The sequence below is a fragment of the Dysidea avara genome, chromosome 1 (genome assembly GCF_963678975.1).
Source record: "Dysidea avara chromosome 1, odDysAvar1.4, whole genome shotgun sequence".
In the NCBI taxonomy this organism is placed as follows: Eukaryota; Metazoa; Porifera; class Demospongiae; order Dictyoceratida; family Dysideidae; genus Dysidea; species Dysidea avara.
In genome coordinates, this window is record NC_089272.1 from 10,994,413 (window position 1) to 11,019,012 (window position 24,600).

Below are 24,600 nucleotides of genomic sequence, written 5' to 3' on the forward strand. Positions count from 1 at the left end.
GTATTTGATGTTAGATGGACTAATATTATCCGTAAAGGTGATTTTTTTCACATAAGTTTAAAGGGGAATTTTAGGTGGTGTGTGACTTTTGAGGGGATATCTGCATAAACAGTGCTACTGTACTATTTGATACACAGTACAGTGTATATGCATAACAAACAAAGAGTTAAATTAGATATTGTTACATTTGTACAGTATTATATTACATCTTTAAGAAGATATTTATTGCAGCATTCTCATCAAGTGAACATGTACCAAACAATATGTGTCAATTATGTTTGCATGTATGTGTAAATTATATGAAATTACAATGAGCATTACTGTATTTGAAATATACTTTGTCTAGTCAAAGTAATAATAATTATTTACATGTCGTTTATTCCTGCAGGGTTCCTTTGATGACTTCACAGAATCATCAGCAATGTTGTTGTTTGCCTTAAGACGTCGTAGATACTACATGACTGCGAGTAATCAAGAGTTCAGTAGTACAGCAGGTCTAATGTTAGATGGGAAGGAAACATCTAGTACAACATTCTGTATACCACAGTCTTGTACTGGTGAGGTGAAACTTTCCTTTGCTGGAGATGTTATTGGTGAGTTTCTAGAATACTGTACCTATGTAGATGTGTGCTGTTTCTGTTTATGTGTGTACGTGGATTGGTGGGTGGCCCATGCATAACTCAATTCCTTGTAACCCTGTGGATTAGCTCCATATATGCTTCTACCATTGTAGCAAAGATGCGACAACATTCTGGGTACAAAAATAGCCATTATAGAGAGATTCCACTGTATTCAATTTCATTGTTTGTGTTGTTCACTTCTTACAGGTCCCTTACCAAAGGATCACAACCAACATGAACCATACACACCACATGATGTTGAATTTCCAGCTGCTCTTCCTTATAAGGTAGAAATGATAGATGGCGAAGGACGTGTCTTCTTACTTGAAGGCTCACCTGAACAGCAAGATGCTGACATCCTAAAAGTACAATTTTGTAAAAGTGATTTTGTTCGTGATTTGAACAAGTTAATAGCAATGGGATCAAGTGGACCGGTGTAAGTATAATTTGTAACTGTGTAAAGCCACTTGTACTGTTTATGATGTTTCTGGTCATATGAAATTAAATTTTAGTTCTGGACATGGGGGAGTTTTGCAACAAGCAGCGATTTAATGCTGTTCAATTAAAGTATATCTAATCAAAAACAGCCAAGCTGTAAAAAAAGGTGCGGCCCCCAAAAAGGCCATGGTGAAAAAAGATGTGAAATCCAAGGTGGCGGCCAAGAAATGGCTGTGATGGTAGGTTAATGGTTACATTTTAATAACGACAATTCAGGTGAATTTGGTGCCAAGACCAAGCGGCACAAAATTCACCTGAATTGTCGTTATTAAAATGTAACCATTAACCTACCATCACAGCCATTTCTTGGCCGCCACCTTGGATTTCACATCTTTTTTCACCATGGCCTTTTTGGGGGCCGCACCTTTTTTTACAGCTTGGCTGTTTTTGATTAGATATCACTTCTTTTTGTATTTGTATACTGCAAAGCCGGCCTATGGCTGGCTTTGAGGCTTTTTTAACCCATGTGTTTTTTTCTTTACCACAGGAAGAAGAAAAGAACTTAAAGAAGGTTTTTAATGCTTCAATTGTTTTTGATTTTATTAGTAATTATACAAATTATATACATATGTTTATTACATGCCCATTATTCCCCACAGGATATTTTTTGCAGTTGATCTCTCTACTGGGTGACTTGAAATGTAGCTGAACTATATACAGGATGGTTTCTTTGTAGCTGAACTCTCTACAAGGTGACCTCTTCTAGCTGGTGTCTCTACAGGGTGATTTGTTTCTAGCTGAACTCTCTAGAGGTGATTTGTTTGCAGCTAAACTCTCTACATGGTGGTTTGTTTGTAGCAGAACTCTCTACATGATGGTTTCTTTGTAGCTGAACTCTCCATAAGGTGACTTCGTCTAGCTGAACTCTCTACAGGGTGATTTTGTTGTAGCTGAACTCTCGACAGGGTGATTTGTTTGCAGCTGAACTCTCTACATGATGGTTCCTTTGTAGCTGAACTCTCTACAAGGTGACTTTGTCCAGCTGATCTCTCTACGGGGTGATTTGTTTCTAGCTGAACTCTCTGCAGGTGATTTGTTTGCAGCTAAACTCTCTACATGGTGGTTTCTTTGTAGCTGAACTCCCTACATGATGGTTTCTTTGTAGCTGAACTCTCTACAAGGTAACTTCTTCTCTACAGGGTGATTTGTTGTAGTTGAATTCTCTACAAGGTGGTTTGTTTGAGGCTGAACTCTCTACATGGCGGTTTCTTTGTAGCTGAACTCTCTACAGAGTGATTTGTTTGCAGCTGAACTCTCTACATAATGGTTTCTTTGTAACTGAACACTCTACAAGGTGACTTCTTCTAGCTGATCTTTCTACAGGGTGAATTGTTGTAGCTGAACTATCTACAAGGTAACTTCTTCTAGCTGATCTCTCTACAGGGTGATTTGTTTGTAACTGAACTCTCTGCATGATGGTTTCTTTGTAGCTGAACTCTCTACAAGGTGCCTTCTTCTAGCTGATCCCTCTACAGGGGGATTTACTTGTAGCTGAACTCTCTACAAGTGATTTATTTGCAGCTGAACTCTTTATGTGGTGGTTTCTTTGTAGCTGAACTCTCTACAAGGTGACCTCTTCTAGCTGATCTCTCTACAGGGTGATTTGTTTCTAGCTGAACTCTCTACAGGTGATTTTTTGCAGCTAAACACTCTACATGGTGGTTTCTTTGTAGCTGAACTCTGTACATGATGGTTTCTTTGTAGCTGAACTCTTTACAAGGTGACTTCTTCTAGCTGAACTCTCTATGGGGTAATTTCTTTGTAGCTGAACTCTCTATATGATGGTTTCTTTGTAACTGAACTCTCTACAAGGTAACTTCTTCTAGCTGATCTTTCTACTGGGTGATTTGTTTGCAGCTGAAATCTCTACATGGTGGTTTCTTTGTTGCTGAACTCTCTACAAGGTGAATTCTTCTACCTGATCTCTCTACAGGGTAATTTGTTTGTAACTGAACTCTGTACAAGTGCATTTTTGTGGGTGATCTCACTGCAGGTTGATTTGTTTGCAGCTGAACTCACTAAAGGGTGATTTTGCTTGTAGCTGAACTCCTTGCATTGTGTCTAGTTTCTAGCTGATCTCTCTACAGGGTGATTTGTTTGTAGCTGATCTCTCTACAAGTTGATTTGTGTGTAGCTGATCTCTCTGCAGGTTGATTAATTTGTAGCCGATCTCTCTACAAGGTAATTTGTTTGTAACTGAACTGTCTATAAGGTGATTTATTTGTAGCTGATCTCTCTGCAGGTTGATTTGTTTTAGCTGAACTCTCTACAGGGTGATTTACTTGTAGCTGAGCCCCTTACATTGTGGCTAGTTTCTAGCTGATCTCTCTACAGGGTGATTTGTGTGTGGCTGATCTTTCTACAGGTTGATTTGTTTGTAGCCGATCTCTCTACAAGGTAATTTGTTTGTAGCTGAACTCTGTACAAGGTGCTTTTTTGTAGGTGATCTCACTGCAGGTTGATTGTTTTGTAGCTGAACTCACTAAAGGGTGATTTGCTTGTAGCTGAACTCCTTACATTGTGTCTAGTTTCTAGCTGATCTCTCTACAGGGTGATTTGTTTGTAGCTAATCTCTCTACAAGTTGATTTGAGTGTAGCTGATCTCTCTGCAGGTTGATTAATTTGTAGCCGATCTCTCTACAAGGTAATTTGTTTGTAGCTGAACTCTCTATAAGGTGATTCGTTTGCAGCTGAACTCTCTACATGGTGGTTTCTTTGTTGCTGAACTCTCTACAGGGTGTTTTGCTTGTAGCTGAACTCTCTACAGGGTGATTTGTTTCTAGCTGATCTCTATACAGAGTGATTTTTGTTGCTGACACCTCTTCAGGGTGATTTTTTTTCTAGCTGATTGCTCTACAGGTTGATTTGTTTGTAGATGAACTCTCTACAGGGTAATTTGCTTGTAGCTGAACTCCTTACTTTGTGTCTAGTTTGTAGCTGATCTCTCTACAGGGTGATTTGTTTGTAGCTGATCTCTATACAAGTTGATTTGTGTGTAGCTGATCTCTCTGCAGGGTGATTTGTTTGTAGTCGATCTCTCTACAAGGTAATTTGTTTGTAGCTGAGCTATCTATATGGTGATTTGTATGTAGCTGATCTCTCTGCAGATTGATTTGTTTTAGCTGAACTCTCTACAGGGTGATTTGTTTCTAGCTTATCTCTCTACAGGTTGATTTGTGTGTAACTGATCTCTCTACAAGCTGATTTGTTTGTAGCTGATCACTCTGCAGGTTGATTTGTTTCTAGATGATCTCTCTACAGGTTGATTTGTTTGTAGCTGAGCTCTCTGCAAAGTGTTTTGTTTGTAGTTGATCTCTCTACAAGGTGATTATTTGTAACTGACCTCTCTTCAGGGTGATGTGTTTCTAGCTGATATCTCTACAGGGTGATTTTTTGTAGCTGACCTCTCTTCAGGGTGATTTGTTTCTAGCTGATCGCTCTACAGGTTGGTTTGTTTGTAGCTGAACTCTCTACAGGGTGATTTGCTTGGAGCTGAACTCCTTACATTGTGTCTAGTTTGTAGCTGATCTCTCTACAGGGTGATTTGTTTGTAGCTGATCTCTATACAAGTTGAATTGTGTGTAGCTGATCTCTCTGCAGGTTGATTTGTTTGTAGCCGATCTCTCTACAAGGTAATTTGTTTGTAGCTGAACTATCTAAAAGGTGATTTGTTTGTAGCTGATCTCTCTGCAGGTTGATTTGTTTTAGCTGAACTCTCTACAGGGTGATTTATTTGTAGCTGAACTCCTTACATTGTGTGTAGTTTGTAGCTGATGTCTCTACAGGGTGATTTTTTGTAGCTGAACTCTCTACAGGGTGATTGCTTGTAGCTGAACTCCTTACATTGTGTCTAGTTTCTAGCTGATGTCTCTACAGGGTGATTTTTTGTAGCTGAACTCTCTACAGGGTGATTTGTTTCTAGCTTATCTCTCTACAGGTAGATTTGTTCATTGCTGATCGCTCTAAAGGTTGATTTGTTGCAGCTGAACACCCTGCAAAGTGTTTTGTTTGTAGCTGATCACTCTAAAGGGTAATTTGTTTGTAGCTGAACTCTCTCCACAGTGACTTGTGTGTAGCTGAATTCTGTGTAACTGAATTCTCTAGAGAGTGACTTAATTGTAGCTGAATTCTCTACACAGTGCATGACTTGTTTATAGCTGAACTTTCTTCAGTGTGACTTGTAATGTTCTGAATCTCTATAGTGATATATTTGCATAACTCTCCACATGGTGACTGTCTTCTTGCTGAACTGTCTATAAGATTAACTGTTTGCAGCTGAACTCCCTACAGAATAACTTGTGATGTAATAAAATTCTATAATGGATTAAATAAATTAGCCGAATGCTCTATTAGGGTGACTGTTCTATTAGAGTATCTCGATCTCGCATTTGCTACACGGAGTTGGCTTTCGAATCATAACTCAGTGGTTTGTAATCCGATTCTTCTGTACTACTGCAAGGACTTTCTATGAAGATTATTCCAGCTATACACCGATTTTCAGCTCATTGCTCTAAGCGGTTTGCCTAGTAGGCGTGAAAACTAATACTTTTTTATTCATAAAAATCGATCGCGTAATTGTGACACAGGTTGGGTTTTGTGTCATATCTCCGTGGTCTTTATCTCGATTCCTTTCAAACCACCAAAAGGCACTCCTACGATGGTTACTCCATCTACATAGCAATTTTCAACTCATTCCATGAAGCGGTTTACCCTGTAGGCGTGACAACAAATCGATCTTGTTTTACGCGAATAATCGGTCATAACTCCTGAACCATTCATCGGATTTGTACCAAATTTGATGCTAGGATTCGCCTTTGGACTCCCTTTCTGTGTGCCAAATTTCAAGGCGATCGGAGCACGAGTTTGCTTGTTATAGCAATTTTTGCAAGTGTGCGAAAAGACGAAGAAGAAGAAGAAGAAGAAGAAGAAAAAAAAAACGAAGAAAAAAAAACGAAACTTTGGCAGCTCGTATCTCGGAAATGGCTGGAGCGATTTCCTTCAAATTTGGAATGTAGACTCCCTTGGCTGGCGGGCAACTGTGTAGCAAATTTGGTTCCAATCAGATAAGTGATCACCGAGATACAAATGCGTGAAAATGACGTTTTCGTTCTTCCTGTCAATATACTCACGGGTGTGGCGCGCCAACTTCTTGGGCCGCACGACACACTACCGTGTGTCTTGATTTGTACTTTACTGACTATTCTATTAGAGTATATCAATCTACAAGTATATTGATCTACACACACTGATCTCATTTGTTAACTACCATGCTATGCACTGCTAAATATACACAACTCGAACAAACCACTTTGATCGACAAATTGCTCATAGAAGTATCTTCTCAACTGCTTTATAGGTAGTTTCTTTTGTAAATTTTGTAAAGAAGGCCTTTTCATTTTTGTTTGGATAAGTAATTGACACTGCACCTTTGACTTAAGAAGAATTTGTAATTCCTGTTGATTATACTGACTGAAAACTGAAGCAGCCTTTATGCTTTATTACAAATGGAGAGCAGTTCAAGAAATACCTCTGCAATCAATCCAGCTACTACTGAAAATACTAACGATTCTCATTACAAATCTGGGAGTAGGGAAGCCACTGTGTGCTACCGCAAATCAACACCTTGAGCTGTCAGTGAAGAGATATAGGACACAAAGGTAAGTACATGAAGCATGCATTGTATGTACCTTGATATGCCATAAACAAGTTAAAGCAATGTTTAACAATGAAAAAAATCAAGCCCATTGCCTTAGCCATTATCGAGTTACGTACACTTATCTGAAGACTTTAGTAAGTGAGTAAGTAAGATAATCAATCAGCAGAAATTTCCACAAATGATAAAACTACTTGATTCACCTCTTCATGGAGAGTACCTTGTTTCATTTCTTTCCTAGTAGTCTAGGAGACCATATATGCCATTTTCAGTTGTTTTATGCCAATATAGTTCATTGTAAGAGGCATTCACTGCATCTTTGGAAACTCGTTTCACCTCAAACTAGCATGAACAAATCACCTTAAAGAAAAGCTTACCTGCCTGGAAGATTTATACAGACTTTAGATGCACGCAGGCAGCTGGTGCTGTTCGGAGTTGTGATAAGTTAATGTTTTTAAAGCGTGAATAACATTAGTTGTATCAACAACAGTAGCTGGGTGGTTTCACAAAGCTTGTTCTGTCCACTGGGGCGCTTTGCTGTGTTCTATGGATTTCTGCATTTGTTTGTGCATTATCACATACACTCTGTTCAGTTCAGTGAATAACAGTATACAGTGTGACTGAATGATGATACAAAGACTGAGGAAGATCAGCCCTTGACTAGTACGTTTGCCCATGAACTACACTACCTGCCATGGAACAACTTCTAGAACCCAGACTGAGGTGAGAGATGCACTCCAACCAATATCTGCGGCAGAAATATTATTATTATTATTATTTTTTTATTACATCCTACCCATGAACTGGGATGAAAAATCTTGTGTTCAGAAACTGAAATAGCAACACACTGTCCATAATTTGGGATGGACACCAGTTATTTTGTTGGAGACCAAAACACATTATCCACCAAGCTCATCTAAGATGGGTGGATTGCACACACCCAAAAACCAATATAGAATTATTTTTGCCCTCGAAGCTGAGACAATCACACCTCCAAATTTGGAACCTGATATAGTTGCATTTTCCATTGGAGCTGAGATACATATGGGCATGCTGCACCCAATAGCTGAAATAAAGCACTTCAAGATGGGCACACTGCACCCAGTAGCTGAGATATAAGCATTCCTCTATTGGAGTTGAGATGGATATGCTGCATCCCATGGCCGAAATAAAAGCATTTTCTATTGGAGCTGAGATAGGTGTGCTGCACCTGATATAAGCGATTTTGTATTGGAGCTGAGATAGGCATGCTGCACTCGGTAACTGAGATAAAAAGCACTTAATTGAAGCTGAGATGGGCATGCTGCATCCTGTGAAATAGGAACACTGAGCTGATGCGGGTGTGCTACAACCCAATAACTAAAGTAAAGATGTGAGTTGCTTCCAATAAGTTAAGAACACTTTGTCCATGAACCGAGGTAGCATGTTGCACCCATTATCCTGGCATGAGCTGAAGTGAGCACGCTGCACCCAATAACCAAGATAGAACACATTTTTCATGAGCTAAGGTGGGACTGTGGCACCCAATACCAAAATAGCAGCACTATCTGTAAACTGAGGTAGGATGCTATGTGAAATGAGAACACATCATGGGCACGTTGCACCAAATTACTGCAATGGGAGCACATTATCCATGAGCTGGGTGAGAGTATGACACCCGATACTGAAATAAATTACTTCATCCATGAACTGAGATGGCTACACAGGGAACACACTATCCTCCATAACTGACCATGACATCTGAAACAGTGACCCACCGTCCTCCACAGCTGACATCTATCCATGTATATGATGATATGGGAGGTGGTCAAGTGTTCACATCAGCAATAAGCCTTGGTACATGTCATCATGCCTTCAGTAGCTTCAAATCCACAGAATGGAAGGGGGAGTAGGATGTTACACACCAAGTGGTAGAGATTAAATCTTCCATTTATAACTCCCAGGAACATAACAAGGGAACTGAAACAGAACACATTACCGTATGGAGGTAATCCTTGGTGGGGGGAAAATTTGGTGAATTAGGTTTAAAACTACAGTTGGCAAAATAAAATTTGGCAACTTTGTTATCTAATTTGTGAGCGGGAAATAGGTAATTCTCATGATCCACAAGTAGTAGCAATGAAGAAAGAAATTGACGGTGTAATAAACATTGTTGGCCACGTGCCACACCGACTTGCTCAAGTTTTATACGACAGGGTGGCATTATCCAGTGCTTAATAACTGAGAGCAGGCGGTATTCTTCTGATCTACCACAAGGTGGTCTTGAGCTACCCTGCATTCTGGTCTTTACTACAACGTGTGCTGATTTGAATCAAATCACAAGGAAATGGCTGGAAATTACTCTATCCGTGAAAGTCCGTGAAGGAACCTCAGATGATGAAAAAACAGATACAGCTAATGCAGCTGCAGACACGCACTCTCAAGTTAGCAACTCAGATTGCAGTCATCTAAGTGGAACTGCCGCAACTACTGCAAAGCCAGCTGGAGTTCAGATTAAAGAGGAACAAGCTAAGCTGCCGGAGTTAGAGGTTGATTTAACTAGTACATTGGAGAATGAATCACCAATGAAGAAGAAAGCTAAATTGTTTGAGGCCAAGGAAATAATAGTGGGACAGGAGCTAACTGACAATGAAATAAACCTGGCTCAGCAGCTATTAAAAGTGCAGTTTCCAACATTGAAGGGTCTGCAATCAACATTATACCAAGAGAAAGAACGGAACCTATCAGAGAACAATGTGAACAATAAACTTCAAATAATCCATTACAGATCCCGTCATCACTGGATTGTTGCTTCCACAGTAGGATGTATACTTGGCCAGGTAAAAGTTTATGATTCACTTTTTACTTACTGTGACAAAGAAACAGCGAGTGTCATTGTAAATTTATTCCAGTTCAGGACCAGTGTTTGAAAAATTGAAACCAACCATAATGATGTCTCGTTGTCAGAAACAAAAGGGGGGTGCTGACTGTGGTTTATTTGCTATAGCAAATGCCACAGCCATAGCATTTGGTAAAAATCCCTGCAAGCTACAATTTATGCAAGCATCCCTTAGGTCCCATTTAGTTGATCGCTCTTTAATAGTAAATGAATATCTAATCAAAAACAGCCAAGCTGTAAAAAAGGGTGTGGCCTCCAAAAAAGCCAGGGCAAAAAAAGATGTGAAATCCAAGGTGGTGGCCAAGAAATGGCTGTGATGGTAGGTTAACGGCAAAAATTTTAATGATGACAATTCAGGTGAATTTGTGCACATTAGGGTGACTGCACTATTAGAGTATTTCGATTGCACATAGTTGACTTTCGTAGTGTAACTCAGTGGTTTTTAATCTGGTTCCTTGTATACTACTGAAAGATCATTCTAAAATAATTATTCTACCTCTCTACCTATTTTCGGTTTATTCCATTAGCTACAGTAGTTTGCCTGGTAGGCGTGGTAAGTAATACTTTTTTATTAGTAAAACTTGATCATACGATTTTACACATGGTTGATGTTTTTGTTATAACTCCATGACTGTTAGTGTGATTTCTTTCAAACCACTAAAGGTTTTCACTACAATAGTTACTCCATGTACGGACCAATTTTCAAGTTATTTTGTCAAGTGGTTCACCCTGGAGGCATGACAACAAATCGCCTTTGGATTTTGAAAAATCGGGCATAACTCCCTTGTTCTTTGTCTGCTCTGTACCAAAATTAGACTATACATGTGCTGTATTACGTTCTTACAGCCCTCCACATTTTAAGTAAATCGACCAAAGCACGCGTGAGTTATTACAATTGTTCTAAAGTGTGCAAGACGAAGAAGAATAAGAAAAAGAAGAAGATTAAGAAGAAAAATACGAAGAAAACAAGACAAACTTTGAAGGTGCGTATCTCAGTGATGGATGGGTGGATTTACCTCAAATTTGGAATGGGTGGTTCCCTACCCCGAGGGAGTTTTCACACCAAAAACGGTTAATTTCCATCCAGCCATTATCAAGCTACAGATGTGTGAAAATGGCATTTTCTTGGTTCCTGTAAAATACACACTTGTCTGTTGCGCACCCGCATTGGCTGTACTTGGCTGCACAACACACTATTGTGTGTCTTGATCACTTTTTCCTTATACGTAAGTGATGTATTTAGACCTGCAATTATAGTGGTTTATATATGTAATAATAAACACTTTTAATTCACTTTTTCCATGTAGCTAATTGCATTTATTGTTATAGTGGTTTTTGGTTGTAGTGATTCACAAATGATTGTAGTAATGAATATAATTGTTTAGTTCACCTTTTCATTGTAACTAATCTGTGTAACTATGTAGATTATACATATTGGTTTAAAGTTAAATTAGTGATTCACAAATTATTGTAATACGTATAGCTAATTAAAATTGTATTCAGTTTCCAGTTAGCAGTAATTCTATTTCAAGTCTATATTCAAGTTTCACAACTCTGCATAATATTCAAGTATACCAGCTTCTTTAAATCCATTTATAACAAGGATTGGGTTATTTGGGATGTATGCATGCATGCATAGAATTAATCCATACTGCACCAAGAGGTTTAAGAACACTCAACCTTAAATTTACGGCATTTTGTCCATCAAGTTGAGAGCAAACTTGTTTTGCATACCATTCTCTGAATTGACCACGTAAAAATCTTTGGCTGCCTTGTTGACACTCAAATCTAAAGGCTGTAGCCTGTCAGTACAATTAGGTGGAATCATCACAACATTGATCTTGTTTGCATCAAGCAAAGTTAGAAAGGATGAGGTACACTGAGTCTTAAAGTTGTCAAATATCAAGAAAGCTGGCTGTTCACTGCTAAGTTTCAGTGTTCTTTTCTTTTTGTTTACATACAGCAATATTATCTCAGTGAAATACTCTTTCATTGTATGCTCATTTGACCAGTGCATTAGTGTTTTAGTAATATGCCACGAAGAAAGAAAGTTGTAATGTGGAAGGCAGCGATCAGTCTTTCCTCCGTAGATGAGCTGCAAGGGTAAAAACTCACCTGTTGCAGAGCCTGCAAAGACAGCTATGGGTTGTCTCTTATCATCTTTAGCGATTATTTCAACTCGTTTTGTCCCTTCCTTTTCCATTGTCCAATCAGGAATTGGCACATAGTTCAGAGCTGTCTGGTCAAAACTAATTACCAATTCTGGTGGAACACTGTCCATGCAGACAATATTTTATATCTCAAGCAGAAATTTGCCCTTCAATACTTCAAACTGAGCTACATCCACTTTTGATTTACTACATGCCTTTCTCATGACATATCCCATCCTGCCTAACAAAGACTTAGCCCAGTCGGTAGTTAATTGAACATGCTGCCTTCCATGCCATCTGACCCAGCATATTTGTTCATGACAATTCCTTCTCCAGCTGCAACCACTAAAGATGTATTTATTGGCAGCCCACTTTTTTGCAAATCTTAAATGTACTCTTGCACTTGGTGATCCAGTGCATCTGGTAAAAGAAGTGGTCGTCCTTGTTTTTTATGTGGCAATTATTTCACTTTTTCACGGTGAGCTTCTTCACTTGGGCCAGCACTCGGGTCTGCATTGTTGCCATCTGCAGAAGTTTGGCGAGGTTTAGATTGTTCTCGACAGTGATCTTTGTACAAATCTTTAAACCTTCACACGCTTGTTTCTGTTAATGGGAGATCCCGGTACTTCTGAGCGTAGTAGCGAAGGGTGGTAGTCACACCATGCTCTGCTGCTTGCTTGCCTATTTCGTACCTTTGGCCAGGTGTAAGCATCAGGTACAGCTTGGACTGTGAACCTCAAAGAGAACATCCTTCATTCTTTGTTTTGAGCTGTCGTGAAACCTTTGCATTTGCTAGCTCGATGGCCATTGGTGGCACAGAGTTACTTAAAGGACCACTTGGTTCTGGCAAACCACCATCATCAGCTGATTTTGCCTCAGTTTTGTTCACCCACTTGAAATACCGTAAAATAGACATGTCTTCAGTTAAATCGATCAAACTTAGACTGAAAAATCACACAAAGCGGCTGCCTGTCACGTGACCTATTTTGCATGTAAAATATTTGGATGAATAAAATTTGGCGAATCCATAGTCATTCGCCAAATTTGCCAAATTTTGTCAGTGCCAAACTTTCCTTTCGTACGATATCCATGAACTGAGGTGGGAACACACTATCCATAATACTGAACTACTGTGGACATGCTGCACCAAATACAGGAAACTGACACCTAGTCCATGAGCTGCAGCATGTCACTACTGTTGTTAGAATCCAGAAGTTCCTTGACGACGCCAAGTTGTACCATGATGAAGCTTAGTATGGTAGATCTGACAGCAAGATGACACTAGGTGAGTGGCCTGTCACCTGACTGAGAAACTGTGTCTTAACTGTCTGAGCAGGTGCAGGTACCTTCATCCTTGGATAGGATAGAATACAGTAGTCCATCCATGATGCACGCCAAAGTAAAGTACAGTACTGTACCCCGGCTAGAGCAGACATTACAATATCAAGAACTGAAGGGACCACAACAGGAAACTGGACTTGAACGGAGACGGAAACACAAGGTGTCACTCTGATATGGCTCTTACAGAAGCGGGTAAAATATCCCGCTTGTTTCTATTAGCCACTCTTTACCAATTGCGTGCTGGAGTTATTTGAAATACTATATACTAGGGCACCTGCTGATCCATATGGAGCAAACTGGTGTCACCACAAAGTTTTTTATTTTATTTATTAAGGCTTTACAGCACAAGTGCTGAAGGTCTGCAGGACACCTAGTCCTACGGCCTGTTTAAAGTTAGCACCCTTTAACCTGCAGTTAAACTTGTAATTGTACTACGTAGATGAATAAAAAATTGAAAAATTTTAAAAGGGAAATAAGGATCACTGAAAAAAGCCACAAAGCAAGAAGGGATCGCTGGGGTGGTAATGTAAACCACAAATCCCTATTTTGACTCTGTGTCATAAATTTTAGTTACATGCTCTGTCATTTTGAGATGTAGCAGGGATTTGTGGTTTGCATTACCACCCCATCAATCCCTTCTTGTTTCATGGCTTTTTTCAGTGATCCCTATTCCCCTTATAAAATTTTCAATTTTTTATTCATCTAGTTTGTGTACTTTTTATTAATCCAGTGATGGAATTGTTTTATTTATAATGATAATTGTGAACTGGTCTGCGAAAAGGGGTCTCATAGCCTTTCCAAAAATTGTCAAGTTTGACCAATCATAACTCCTCATGTGTTCAACCTATCACCTTCATATTACACCAAGCAATAGAGCTATGTTAGGGGTATACGGGGAATAAATTTCAGGGTGATACCACATTCACAAGTCAAGTTACAGGTCGCTAAGTAGATGTAATTGAAAAGGCTTTAAGACCCCTTTTTGCAGACCGGGTCATGATTGTTGTAGACATTTATAGCAATTTGCATTAGTGGCTGTCAAGTTCAGTGTAAGCTTTGTTGTTATCAGACACACTTGACTGCATTATTAGAGTATTTGCGTGACTGTGGACAAGACTATACATGTACATTACACACATTCCTAATATTGAGTAGCTGTTGTCTTGCTACATGTGTCAGAACATTATTTTAGTCATTGTAGTATCTTCATGCAATATTCATGAATGCTCACCAGATGGTGTGATACTGAGCTAGCTACTTGTCACAAGACATGGAACTCTGACAAGGATATAAAGTTAACATTCAGTGTTTGTGTATTTATCATTTCAGCCAAGACTGTACACAATAAGAATCATGCAGATTTTCTAGGGGTGCATGGACTACAATTATTATACTGAGAATAATTATGATGCACAGTAGATATACTGTCAGAAAAGAGATACGTAATATAGTCTGTGCAGAGTATGTTGCATTGTATCCATTGGGTATACTACAGTGAAATCTATGCTGTGGACATTTATGAATGCATATGGCTTCCCGCAAACAATATGTGGCATCTACAAATAAATTAAACTGTTTCACGTATACTACATCGTAATACAGTTAGACTGTAGACTGCACAGTAGCTAATCTGTATGTACACACATAATTCACAACAACAAAGTCAGATATCTGTGTAGCTGTGTAAACCATGGGTTATCAGTAGCGCGAAGCCATGTTGTTTACACAATGTGGTCAGACAATTATAGCTCTCACAAATAGGTTAAATTAATTTTAACAAGACTCCACCCAACTTTAGGCTTTGAGTGGAAAGGAAATGTGGTTTATAGAAACTATATTCATAGCAATGAATAATCTCTAGTTCAGTGCTATCATTTCGTTTTGTCTCTGAGAGAGCGTTTGTATGGTCGCTCGTAGCAAATCGCAATCATGTGCTTACAGGAAGAAGTAGACTATATTCACCATGCAGAGACGCTAAGCGCGATCTAAGTGTAAGAAGTGCTGTTACAGCTTTCAGCCTTGACTGTTATGCACCTATCAATTAGGGCTGCACCAATTCTAGTATCGGTATCGGTATCGGGCCGATACTGCTGTTTTCATGAAGTATCGGGATCGGCCATTATATTGTTGCAGATACTGATTTTTATCACGTGCGAGAATAAAATAACGTTCGTTTGTGCTTGCTTATTTTACTAGCACACTGGACGCCTAAAAGCATCAAATATAACACTAATAACTACCATCAAAATTACTGATCTATGCTGAAACCTACGTGTGAAACGCTTTACTGAGAAAAAGATCGATATACTCTAATAGAACAGTCAATAACTCTAATAGAGCAATCAGGTAGAAGTGAGTGCCTCAATATTAGAATATTTTGTGTTTTTGTAAGCACCATTATGATATTATCTACACTTCTCCAGAAGAATACTGGAATATCCACTGGTTTGCATTTCAGTGACTTCCATTGTAAATCTTGATTGGCTACTTCATTATAAACATGAACCATAATGAAAACGTGTACAAGAATACCATGAAATGCACTATATAATAAATGTGTGCACTATGAAGTAGCTACTTTAAGGTACTTGGTATCGGTACTTGTACTTGCAGATGCTTCCCAGCTGAGTACTTGGTATTTGAAGCATCGGTAAAAAGTGGAATCGGTGCAGCCCTACTATCAATGTAATCCCCGAATACCACAGATATGGGCTGAGGTGGGGATTTGCATCACTGAAAATTACTATTCCCCACCTACTGGGGAAGTACTGGTGATGCAAACCCTGACCAAGTCTCTACTTGCAAACCCGGGGATACTGAAGATTTGTACGGTTGTGTGGCATTGGTCTAGCAATGAGTTAGTTCGAGTGGATTCTAGTATGAATGTAGTAGCTAGCACCTGAGACAGAACTTCCTAAACTGAAAGCACACACTTGTGCTGCTTGAGGGAATTTCTTTAGTGAAGACAAATCCCCACTATGTTGGGGAAATTTAGTGATCAATTCCCCCACCATCCCCAACCTTTCCCCACCCTTAGCCAGTATCTGTAGTAGTCGGGATAAGTAGTCAGCTAATATTTTCAGAGTTAGCAAACACCAGTGTGTATTGTTTCATTACTATTGAATGTACTTTGTACTATACAGCTTTGACATATCCAACTATAGGCAGTGTATAGCATGTTGTGGTCAGCAATAGTATGGCTTCTGATTTGTGTAGCTTTGTGATCACAATAAGTACAACATTGTTGTTCTGGTATCAACTTAATATACTGTGGTTAAATAATAGGTAATGATATAAGGTTTCCAAATGAATTTGTTAACATAAATAGATTGGATACTTATTAACACAATTAGCACATTGGTTACACTTGCAGAAACTAAGTCAGAAGATCAATGGTAAAAAGTGAACCTACAAGAAGTAAATTTGCTTGAGAATGGGCGTTATTGTAATATGCGTTTAAAAATAGGTCATGGATGTGAAGAAAGACATAGGAAGGAAAGTTATGTAGTTTTTATCCCCAAAAAGTACTCACATTTTGCTCTAGCCCTATTGAAAAATAATAAGATGAACAAAATGATATATTTCAGAAATTTAAAGAAGTACTTTAATTCATTCCTTTTTACTTCATATTTTCCAGTGGACCTAAACTTCTTCCAAATTAACCACTAAGGCTTCTTATGTGGTTAGGGGTGCTAAGGTGGTGTTTAGGTTGTGTTCTATTAGGATTTTGGCAAAAAACATAGGCGATCACTATTATAAAAAAAAGATTTTAAAATTTAAAACATGGGAACAGAGATCGCTGAAAAGGGTAAAGAAACAAGAGTCAAACAAGCCAGCATGTTAAACACACAGAAATCTCTATTTTGACTCAATGGATATGGTAGAAACTAAGGAAAAAATGGTAGATTCTCCATGAATCGGGGAAGATAAGTACTGAGCTTCTATATAAATGTTTATTTGAGTCCAAATAGAGATCTTTGTGTGTTTAACATGCTGGCTTGTTTGACTCTTGTTTCTTTACTTTTTCAGTGATGCTTATTCCCTTGTTAATTCTTAAAATCATTTTTACACTAGTTTGTTTACTTTTTATAAATCCATTTATGGATAGCTAACATAATAGTAAGGGTTGCTAATATTACACAATACTAACATGTATATCAAGATAATCATCATGTATAGTAGCTGTTAAGTAGTCAGCTAATATTATCAGAGTTAGCAAACAACAGCTAGTGTATTGTACTATTGAATGTACTTTGTACTATACAGCTTTGATATATCCAACTATAGGCAGTGTATAACATGATGTGGTCAGCAATAGCACGGCTTCTGATTTGTGCAGCTATGTGATCACAATAACTCAAGTACGCAGTGGTACACAACAACATTGTTGCTCTGGTATGAACTTAACATACTGTGGTTAAATATAGGTAATGATGTAAGGTTTCTAAATGAACTTGTTAACATAAATAGATTAACACATATTAACACATTGGTTACCCTTGCAGAAACTAAAAGAAGCAAATTTGCTTGAGAATGGGTGTAATCATTGTAATATGAGTTTAAAAATAGGTTATGGACAGAAAGAAAGATATAGGAAGGAAAGTTATATGTAGTTTTTATCCCCAAAAAGTACTCACATTTTGCTCTAGCCCTGTGGAAAAATAATAATTATACAACCAAGTACTAATAAGAAATGTGGTCGAGAGTATGTCATAAATAATAATAATAATGAATGAATAAATAAATAAATAATGTTTGAGAAAACTACGAGGTCTAGAAAGATGAACTAACCTGGGATAGATTCGCCTGTGAACGAGGGCACAACCGTATAATCGTTGTGCCCATTTGTGCTGATGACTTGACCATACGTGTAATTCTATATAACTCGCAGTATCACACCCTTGCTTAATTACAGATTGCGCGAAGGAGAAGATTAGCGAATGTCCATGGAGTGACTGCAGGAGAGCCAGAGGCACATAAACAAGAAGATTACAAGTAAGTTTTTATGTTTGTAATGTCTCAAGTCTCCATGCCAGCTGCCAGTGGATTCATTCACATAAAATATGTAATTAAACAATACAAGAAAGCATTAAAGCACATGCCACGCTCTTTACAATACAGTTACATATAAAATACAAGTAAACAATCTTGTCTTGTGCAGCTGGCATGGCGAACTTCCTTTATGTTGGTGTCAGGCAATTCAATACGTGCTTAATCTTTTTTGCCTTCACCTGGCTTAGCTACTAGGCTCTGGCTGGCTTGGCTGTCTTCTTTTATCTGGTTCATGTGGCTTGCATACTCCTACAGTATTGTGTAGCTATCTCCTGCAAGTTGTGTATGCATAATTATAATAATGTGTCACCCATCACTGTGCCATTTCTACACCACTGATGAACCTTATTTAGCTCTAGTTGATGTGCTGTATATTGGCTAATAATTTTTATCTGGTGATGTTGCCTATAATGTATTGCTGCATACAATACTGCAATAATGTATAGTTCTCTCCTGTATGTTTTGTATACATATACTGTGTACACATCACTGTGCCATTACCACACCAATGATGTACTGGCACTTAGCTACTGGTGGCCTTTAGTTACGATGTCACTATTGTGTTGTATTTGTCACTACTGTGACATATTGAGATGATTTGGGGATCGTGCCTTCACCACCTAATAGCCTCACCAAGGGGTTGTCACGTTGGTGTATGTACTTGGTTGTATATGACACGGTCCTAGTAATTATACAACCAAGTACTAAGAATAATACGAAATACGGTTAAAATTATGTCATAAATAAATAATGAATTAATAATTAATGTTTGAGAAAACTACGAGGCCTAGAGACATAAACTAACCGGGGATCGATTCGCCTGTGACCGAAGGCACAACCGTATAATCGTTACGCCTGTTTGTGCTGATGACTTTAACATACGTGTAATTCTATATAACGCCCAGTACCACACCCATGCTTTAATTTCAGATTGCGCGAAGGAGAAGATTAGCGAACAGGCGTGAGTGATAGTAGGAAAGCCAGAGGCCACCTTACGCGTAAACAACAAGATTACAAGTATGTTCAGGTGGCACATTGAGTTCCAAGTCGCCATGCCAGGTGCCAGTGGACACGTTTCAGGTAATGAACAAGATTAAGGGTATGTTAACATGACTGTTGTGTATTTGTATTATTTTGTATACTTCTGTTCTGGCTTGCTAGCTGAATTATTTCCATCTCCAGTGTTCAATGCCAATAATACATTGCTGCATATAGTTCTATGGTACAAACTGCATCTCCTGTATGTTGTACAGTATTGTGTTACACATCATTATGCCAATGCCACACCATTAATTTACCGGCACTCAGCTACCAGTAGTTTTGTATTGGGCCTGGCAAGCCATTGTGTGGAGAACGTTAACGCCGGCACAGTTTTCAGCTAATAAGTTTGTGTGTGAAAATACATAACTCTCAACCTGAAGCCTTTCAGTGCCAGGAGTGAGATCATTTTGTCACAGAAGCACAATACATCTAACAACATGCCCCATTAGTAGGTTGTCCCGTTGGTGATTGTACTTGGTTGTATTTGCCCCGGGCCTAGTAATAATAATAAGATGATGAACAAAATGGCATATTTCAGAAATTTAAAAATGTAATTTTATTCATTCCTTTTGTCTTCATATTTTCCAGTGGACCTAAACTTCTTCCAAAATTTACTTCTAAGGCTTCTTTTGTGTTTGGGGGGGGGGGGCTTCCTAAGGTGGTGTTTAGGTGTGTGTTCTATTAGGATTTTGGCAAAAAAACATTATGGACCACTACTGTGGTTCATGATAATATGAACAAAACGGCAAATTTCAGTTTTGTCCCAAATACACATACTGTTTCCTTTTCACTTGATACTTACTAGTGGACCGATACTCATTGCAAATAGCCACCAGAGGGTTGTTTTGAGTTGGAGGATATTCAGCTTTCCAAGGTGGTTTTTAGGCATGCATTCTACTAGAGTTTTTGCAAAAAACATATGCGATCCCTATTACGAACCCACTATCGTGGTTCATGATGCATGGTTGATTAACTGCCCATTTATCTAGAATGGGATATACTATTAACTGCATGGGCGCCTGGTTTTTAAAAGTAGCATAAGTAAACGTCAACTTGTTTTTTCTTATACGTGTTAAATATTTCCATGGTGTACTGAGATACTAAATTGTTATAATACTGTTCAGCCGTGAGAAATACTGTACCTTATTGTAGAGTAAACCCCTAGGCATTTGATGTAATAATATTATTGACAATAATAGGTGTATTGTATGGCATTTCCATTACTAGCAAGTCATTCTGTTATTGCCGTCTACGCTATTTGGAGGCACGCTTCAATCTCCATGTTTTGCTCAACGAAGTGAGAGAATTAGCTGCTCAAAAATCTGTGCCACATCGTGACTTCTACAATGTCCGCAAGGTACGTATATTTAGATTATCACAGTGATATAGCAGTATACTTTGTAATTCCACTCACAGCTAGCTGCTAAATAATTGTGGGTATGCCTGGTTTCCTACATTGATTAGAAACTAAATACATTCTGTGTGTCTGTTTTGTATCTATTAATCATCAGTCAATGTATCTGTTTGTTTGTCTATCCATCACCTATCTATATATCTAATATCTATCTAACTACTGTACTATCTGATAGTGAAACTGTTGGGTGTGTATAAATATTTGCATAAAGATTATGTAATTATTTGTGATACTTTGGCATTTAGTGATGGTTTAAATGATGTCATACCAGTAGTGTGTACCTTGTGGTGCTTGTGTGGTCATACTATACTGCATTTTTATACATTATTTTATTTCTCAGGTGGATACTCATATACATGCAGCATCATGTATGAACCAGAAACACTTGCTGCAATTCATAAAGAAACAGATGAAGACACAACATGACATGGTGGTCACTAATAAAAATGGTGAACAACGTACACTGAAGCAGGTAATGTGTATGCACAGTGTGTTTTTGTAAAACCAGACATGTGCTCACAGCCAGCCAGACCCAGGTTGGCTGTGGGTGCATGCCTGATTTCCTGAAAACGTTTTGCGAAAAACGTGTTTGTATGTATGTATGTATGTATTAACACTTCACATCTCAGGGAGCCACCGGACTACATTTTGTATGTAGCTCAGCTAGCCAGGCTATATATGAAATAAAGCCTGGGCTACAACTGGGCAGCGATTATATAGATGTTAAGGTCGAAATCGATTGTGGGGATCGATTAATGTCACGACTTGGATTTTGCCATGAAAACCATTCAGACGGAGAATGCTTTGTTATCCTCGCTATCCCATGAGTTGAAAAACGCTGGCTAAGGTGAGAACTAGTGCTATAGCTTATTCACCAATCGTTTCCACACGTTTCTAAATACGGACCACACCCCTATGATGAAGTTACCACTCTACACAAAGTAACCACTCTACAAGCAAGTGTACCTACGTATGTAGACCTTTGGTAAACTCCATAATTATTTCATAAATGATTCAACAACACTGATTAAAACATTAAACTCACATAACTGAAATTCTCCATGATTTATTATATATGAATGCCTAAACATTTCGATTATGGGTCAGCAGCTAATACATTGCTGGTTACGTTTGGTTATGATGAACGGACAAATCCTAGTGATATATCCAGTGGTTGCACTCGTATTGGCTTGGGTGATTGATCGCTCTGTGCAGGCTATCAGCCTGATACTGATGGGAAGTATTATGTATTAGCTGTAACATGGGGCTTTCGGGCTTTGCCTGATGTGTATGCCCTTGGGCAGTTGGGAATACATATCAGGCAAAGCCCTCATGCCCATGTTACAACTATTACATGTACGTACGTATGTATGTATGTATGTATGCATGTATACTAGTTAAAGCACCGCCATGAAAGCAATATGGAAAAATAGCACAAAGGTGTGGGCGAGAGACTAATACAGCACGAGGCGAAGCCAAGTGCTGTATTCAGCTCGAGACCATGCCAGAGTGCTATTTTCCATATTGCACAAGAGTGGCAGTGCTTTAACTGGTTTAAAGTGCTTTCTGGTCATCTTTGTTTAGAACGTTCATTTTTTAGACTCGAACCGTGTTGGTTTTCAGCCATCAGACTATCGGTAAGTGTCTATATAATACAAGTTTGGTCATGAAACAAACAGATGGCATTGTTATGGCTACTTCTGGTGAATTACAATATTACGCACGTGATCAACAGTGCTTTTCTGTATGCAGTACTGTATTTTCCTTTCAGTGCTGTATGGAAATAATAGCACTCTTATTTGTTTGATCTTCACCCACGCAAGTGCTTTACATGTATGTACAGTGAAACCTCTATAATCCGACGCTCATTGGGATAAGAAAATTGTGTTGGATTAGTAAGAATGGTGGATTAATGAGGTAGTATTACATACAAAAATCTTTTTGGTATACAAAACAATGTCAGATTATAGAGGTATTCTGGATTACAGAGGTGTCAGATTAGAGAGGTTTCAGTGTATGTATGTATGTATGTATGTATGTATGTATGTATGTGTATGTGTATTTGTTTGTCTTTCCATACTCCTGTGATTGAAATTTTGTATGCCGCATAGAGCTTGTATTAAATTACCAGGCAGGTAAACTTTGCTTGATTATTTTCTTTAGTGTAAAGCAGTTAGATTTCTCTTGATTTGTTAGTATAGTCCAGTATAGCTATTAAGCAATTACTGTAGTTATACAGTAAATTATACATAGCAAAAAAAGAGAACTACAGCTTGATAATTTGAAGTCTCCTTCACGGTATGGCAGGCATGTCCGGCTGGTGATGACATCAATGAAGGGAAGGAGTGGCAAAGTGTGGTTATCAACCTATAGCTAAAGGGCATACAGCAAGCTGGGTAAGGTGAACACATACCTATAGGTGTATACTTACAGCATTATATCAGCCTGACAGGCTTTGACTTAAAATCGAGAAGGCTCTAGTCCACCTGTGGTCACTGTTTTAGTGCCACCACGTGCGGCATACTACACACTTTTGGTATATTGTGTGCCATGCGAATTGCTGCATGGCACAAACGCATGGCAAACACAACATGGCTGCATGGTTGTGTATCACATGTGTGGCCAGGCCACACGTGGAAATGAGAACATATATGTACGTAAGTGGACTGTATTGTAGGTCCATGATGCGTGTATTGTAGAAAAGGCATGTCTCAAGTGAAGCAAAGTTGAATAGTGAAGAAATCGATCCATAGTCAAGCTACAGATACTTGGCTGGAGAAATCAGTCAGGCAATCAGGCAGTCAGTCAGCAGAAAATTATATTTATTAAAAATTTCATGGAAACTTGTTAGAAGGATTTGGGGTGACTCTGAATATGTTTATGGGATTGGTTATGCCAAGCCCAGCTGTTATGAAGGAAAAGTGAGACTGGTTTTTCTATAATATTCTCAGGCAATTAAGAAACCCCTAAATTCCATGATCCCTACTATACAGTACTACGTACCATACTGTATTTATTCCAGTGTGTTATGTAATTTCATTATTACATGTATATAGGTATTTGATGATTTGCAGTTTGAAGCATATGACTTGAATGTGGACAACCTTGACGTTCATGCTGTAAGAACTGTTGACACTTGTGCTGTGGTAGTGTGAAGTTATTTATGTAGTTGACAAGCTACTGGTAAATAGAACAGCTGAAAAGAAAGGCTATAATTAAAATGGCACAGAACAAAGTATCAAAGGCAGTGCTACCTGAGAATGAATGATTCCAATAGTAACATAAAGAAGGACTGCATAAATGATAAATATTGTACTAACCATGTGACTACCTTGAGGGGCGCCATTGCCACTTTGTTTTCGTGCAAAAGCATTTGTAGTTTTAAGGCACTTACTTATACATACAGGACCACTATGCCCATGCAGCAAATGTCACGAACTTCCGCTACCAACTATCTTTCATCAGACACTACAAGTTAATTAGTTAATTTAATTATACTGGATTACTGTGCTTGGCTGCAGGCACTGGTTGCCTGCAAACGTATCCTTCAAGTGTGCCAAATTTCAGCTTGATTAGATATATGTTTGTATTTATAAAAAATTTTTACAAAGTATGCAAAAAGTAGCAGAGGTAGATGAAGGGAAAAACCAAAACTTTGGTTGCTCGTGTCTCAGAATTAGCTGAAATTATTTCCTTCAAATAGTAGAGTTTAGTATAAGCATCTGGGAATGCAATTAGCATTAATTGTATATTGCACAACCGCTGGATGCTCTGGATGCCCATAAAAATATATTGAAGCCATTGGGAAAATGACGATAGCAACAATAAATCTTCAGTTATTTACAAAGTATATTATGGTATGTTCCATACATAGATAGGAACTACCTTGATTTCCCTTTCTTTCGTGGTTGTCTGCTGTTAATAGGATAAAGGGTTACTGAGTTAAGGAGCCA

General features: G+C 38.4%; 1 protein-coding gene across 2 annotated transcripts in view; it reads left to right on the plus strand.

Moving 5' to 3' along the window:
• Positions 1-24,600, plus strand: part of LOC136256193 (AMP deaminase 2-like) — a 201,193-nt gene that overhangs the window by 16,013 nt on the left and 160,580 nt on the right. For both annotated transcript variants that reach the window (XM_066049141.1, XM_066049144.1), the window contains exons 3-7: positions 389-593; positions 828-1,056; positions 20,461-20,590; positions 20,988-21,119; positions 23,704-23,766. In XM_066049141.1, coding sequence (XP_065905213.1) covers positions 389-593; positions 828-1,056; positions 20,461-20,590; positions 20,988-21,119; positions 23,704-23,766 — 759 coding nt within the window. The remainder of the gene's footprint in view (positions 1-388; positions 594-827; positions 1,057-20,460; positions 20,591-20,987; positions 21,120-23,703; positions 23,767-24,600) is intronic.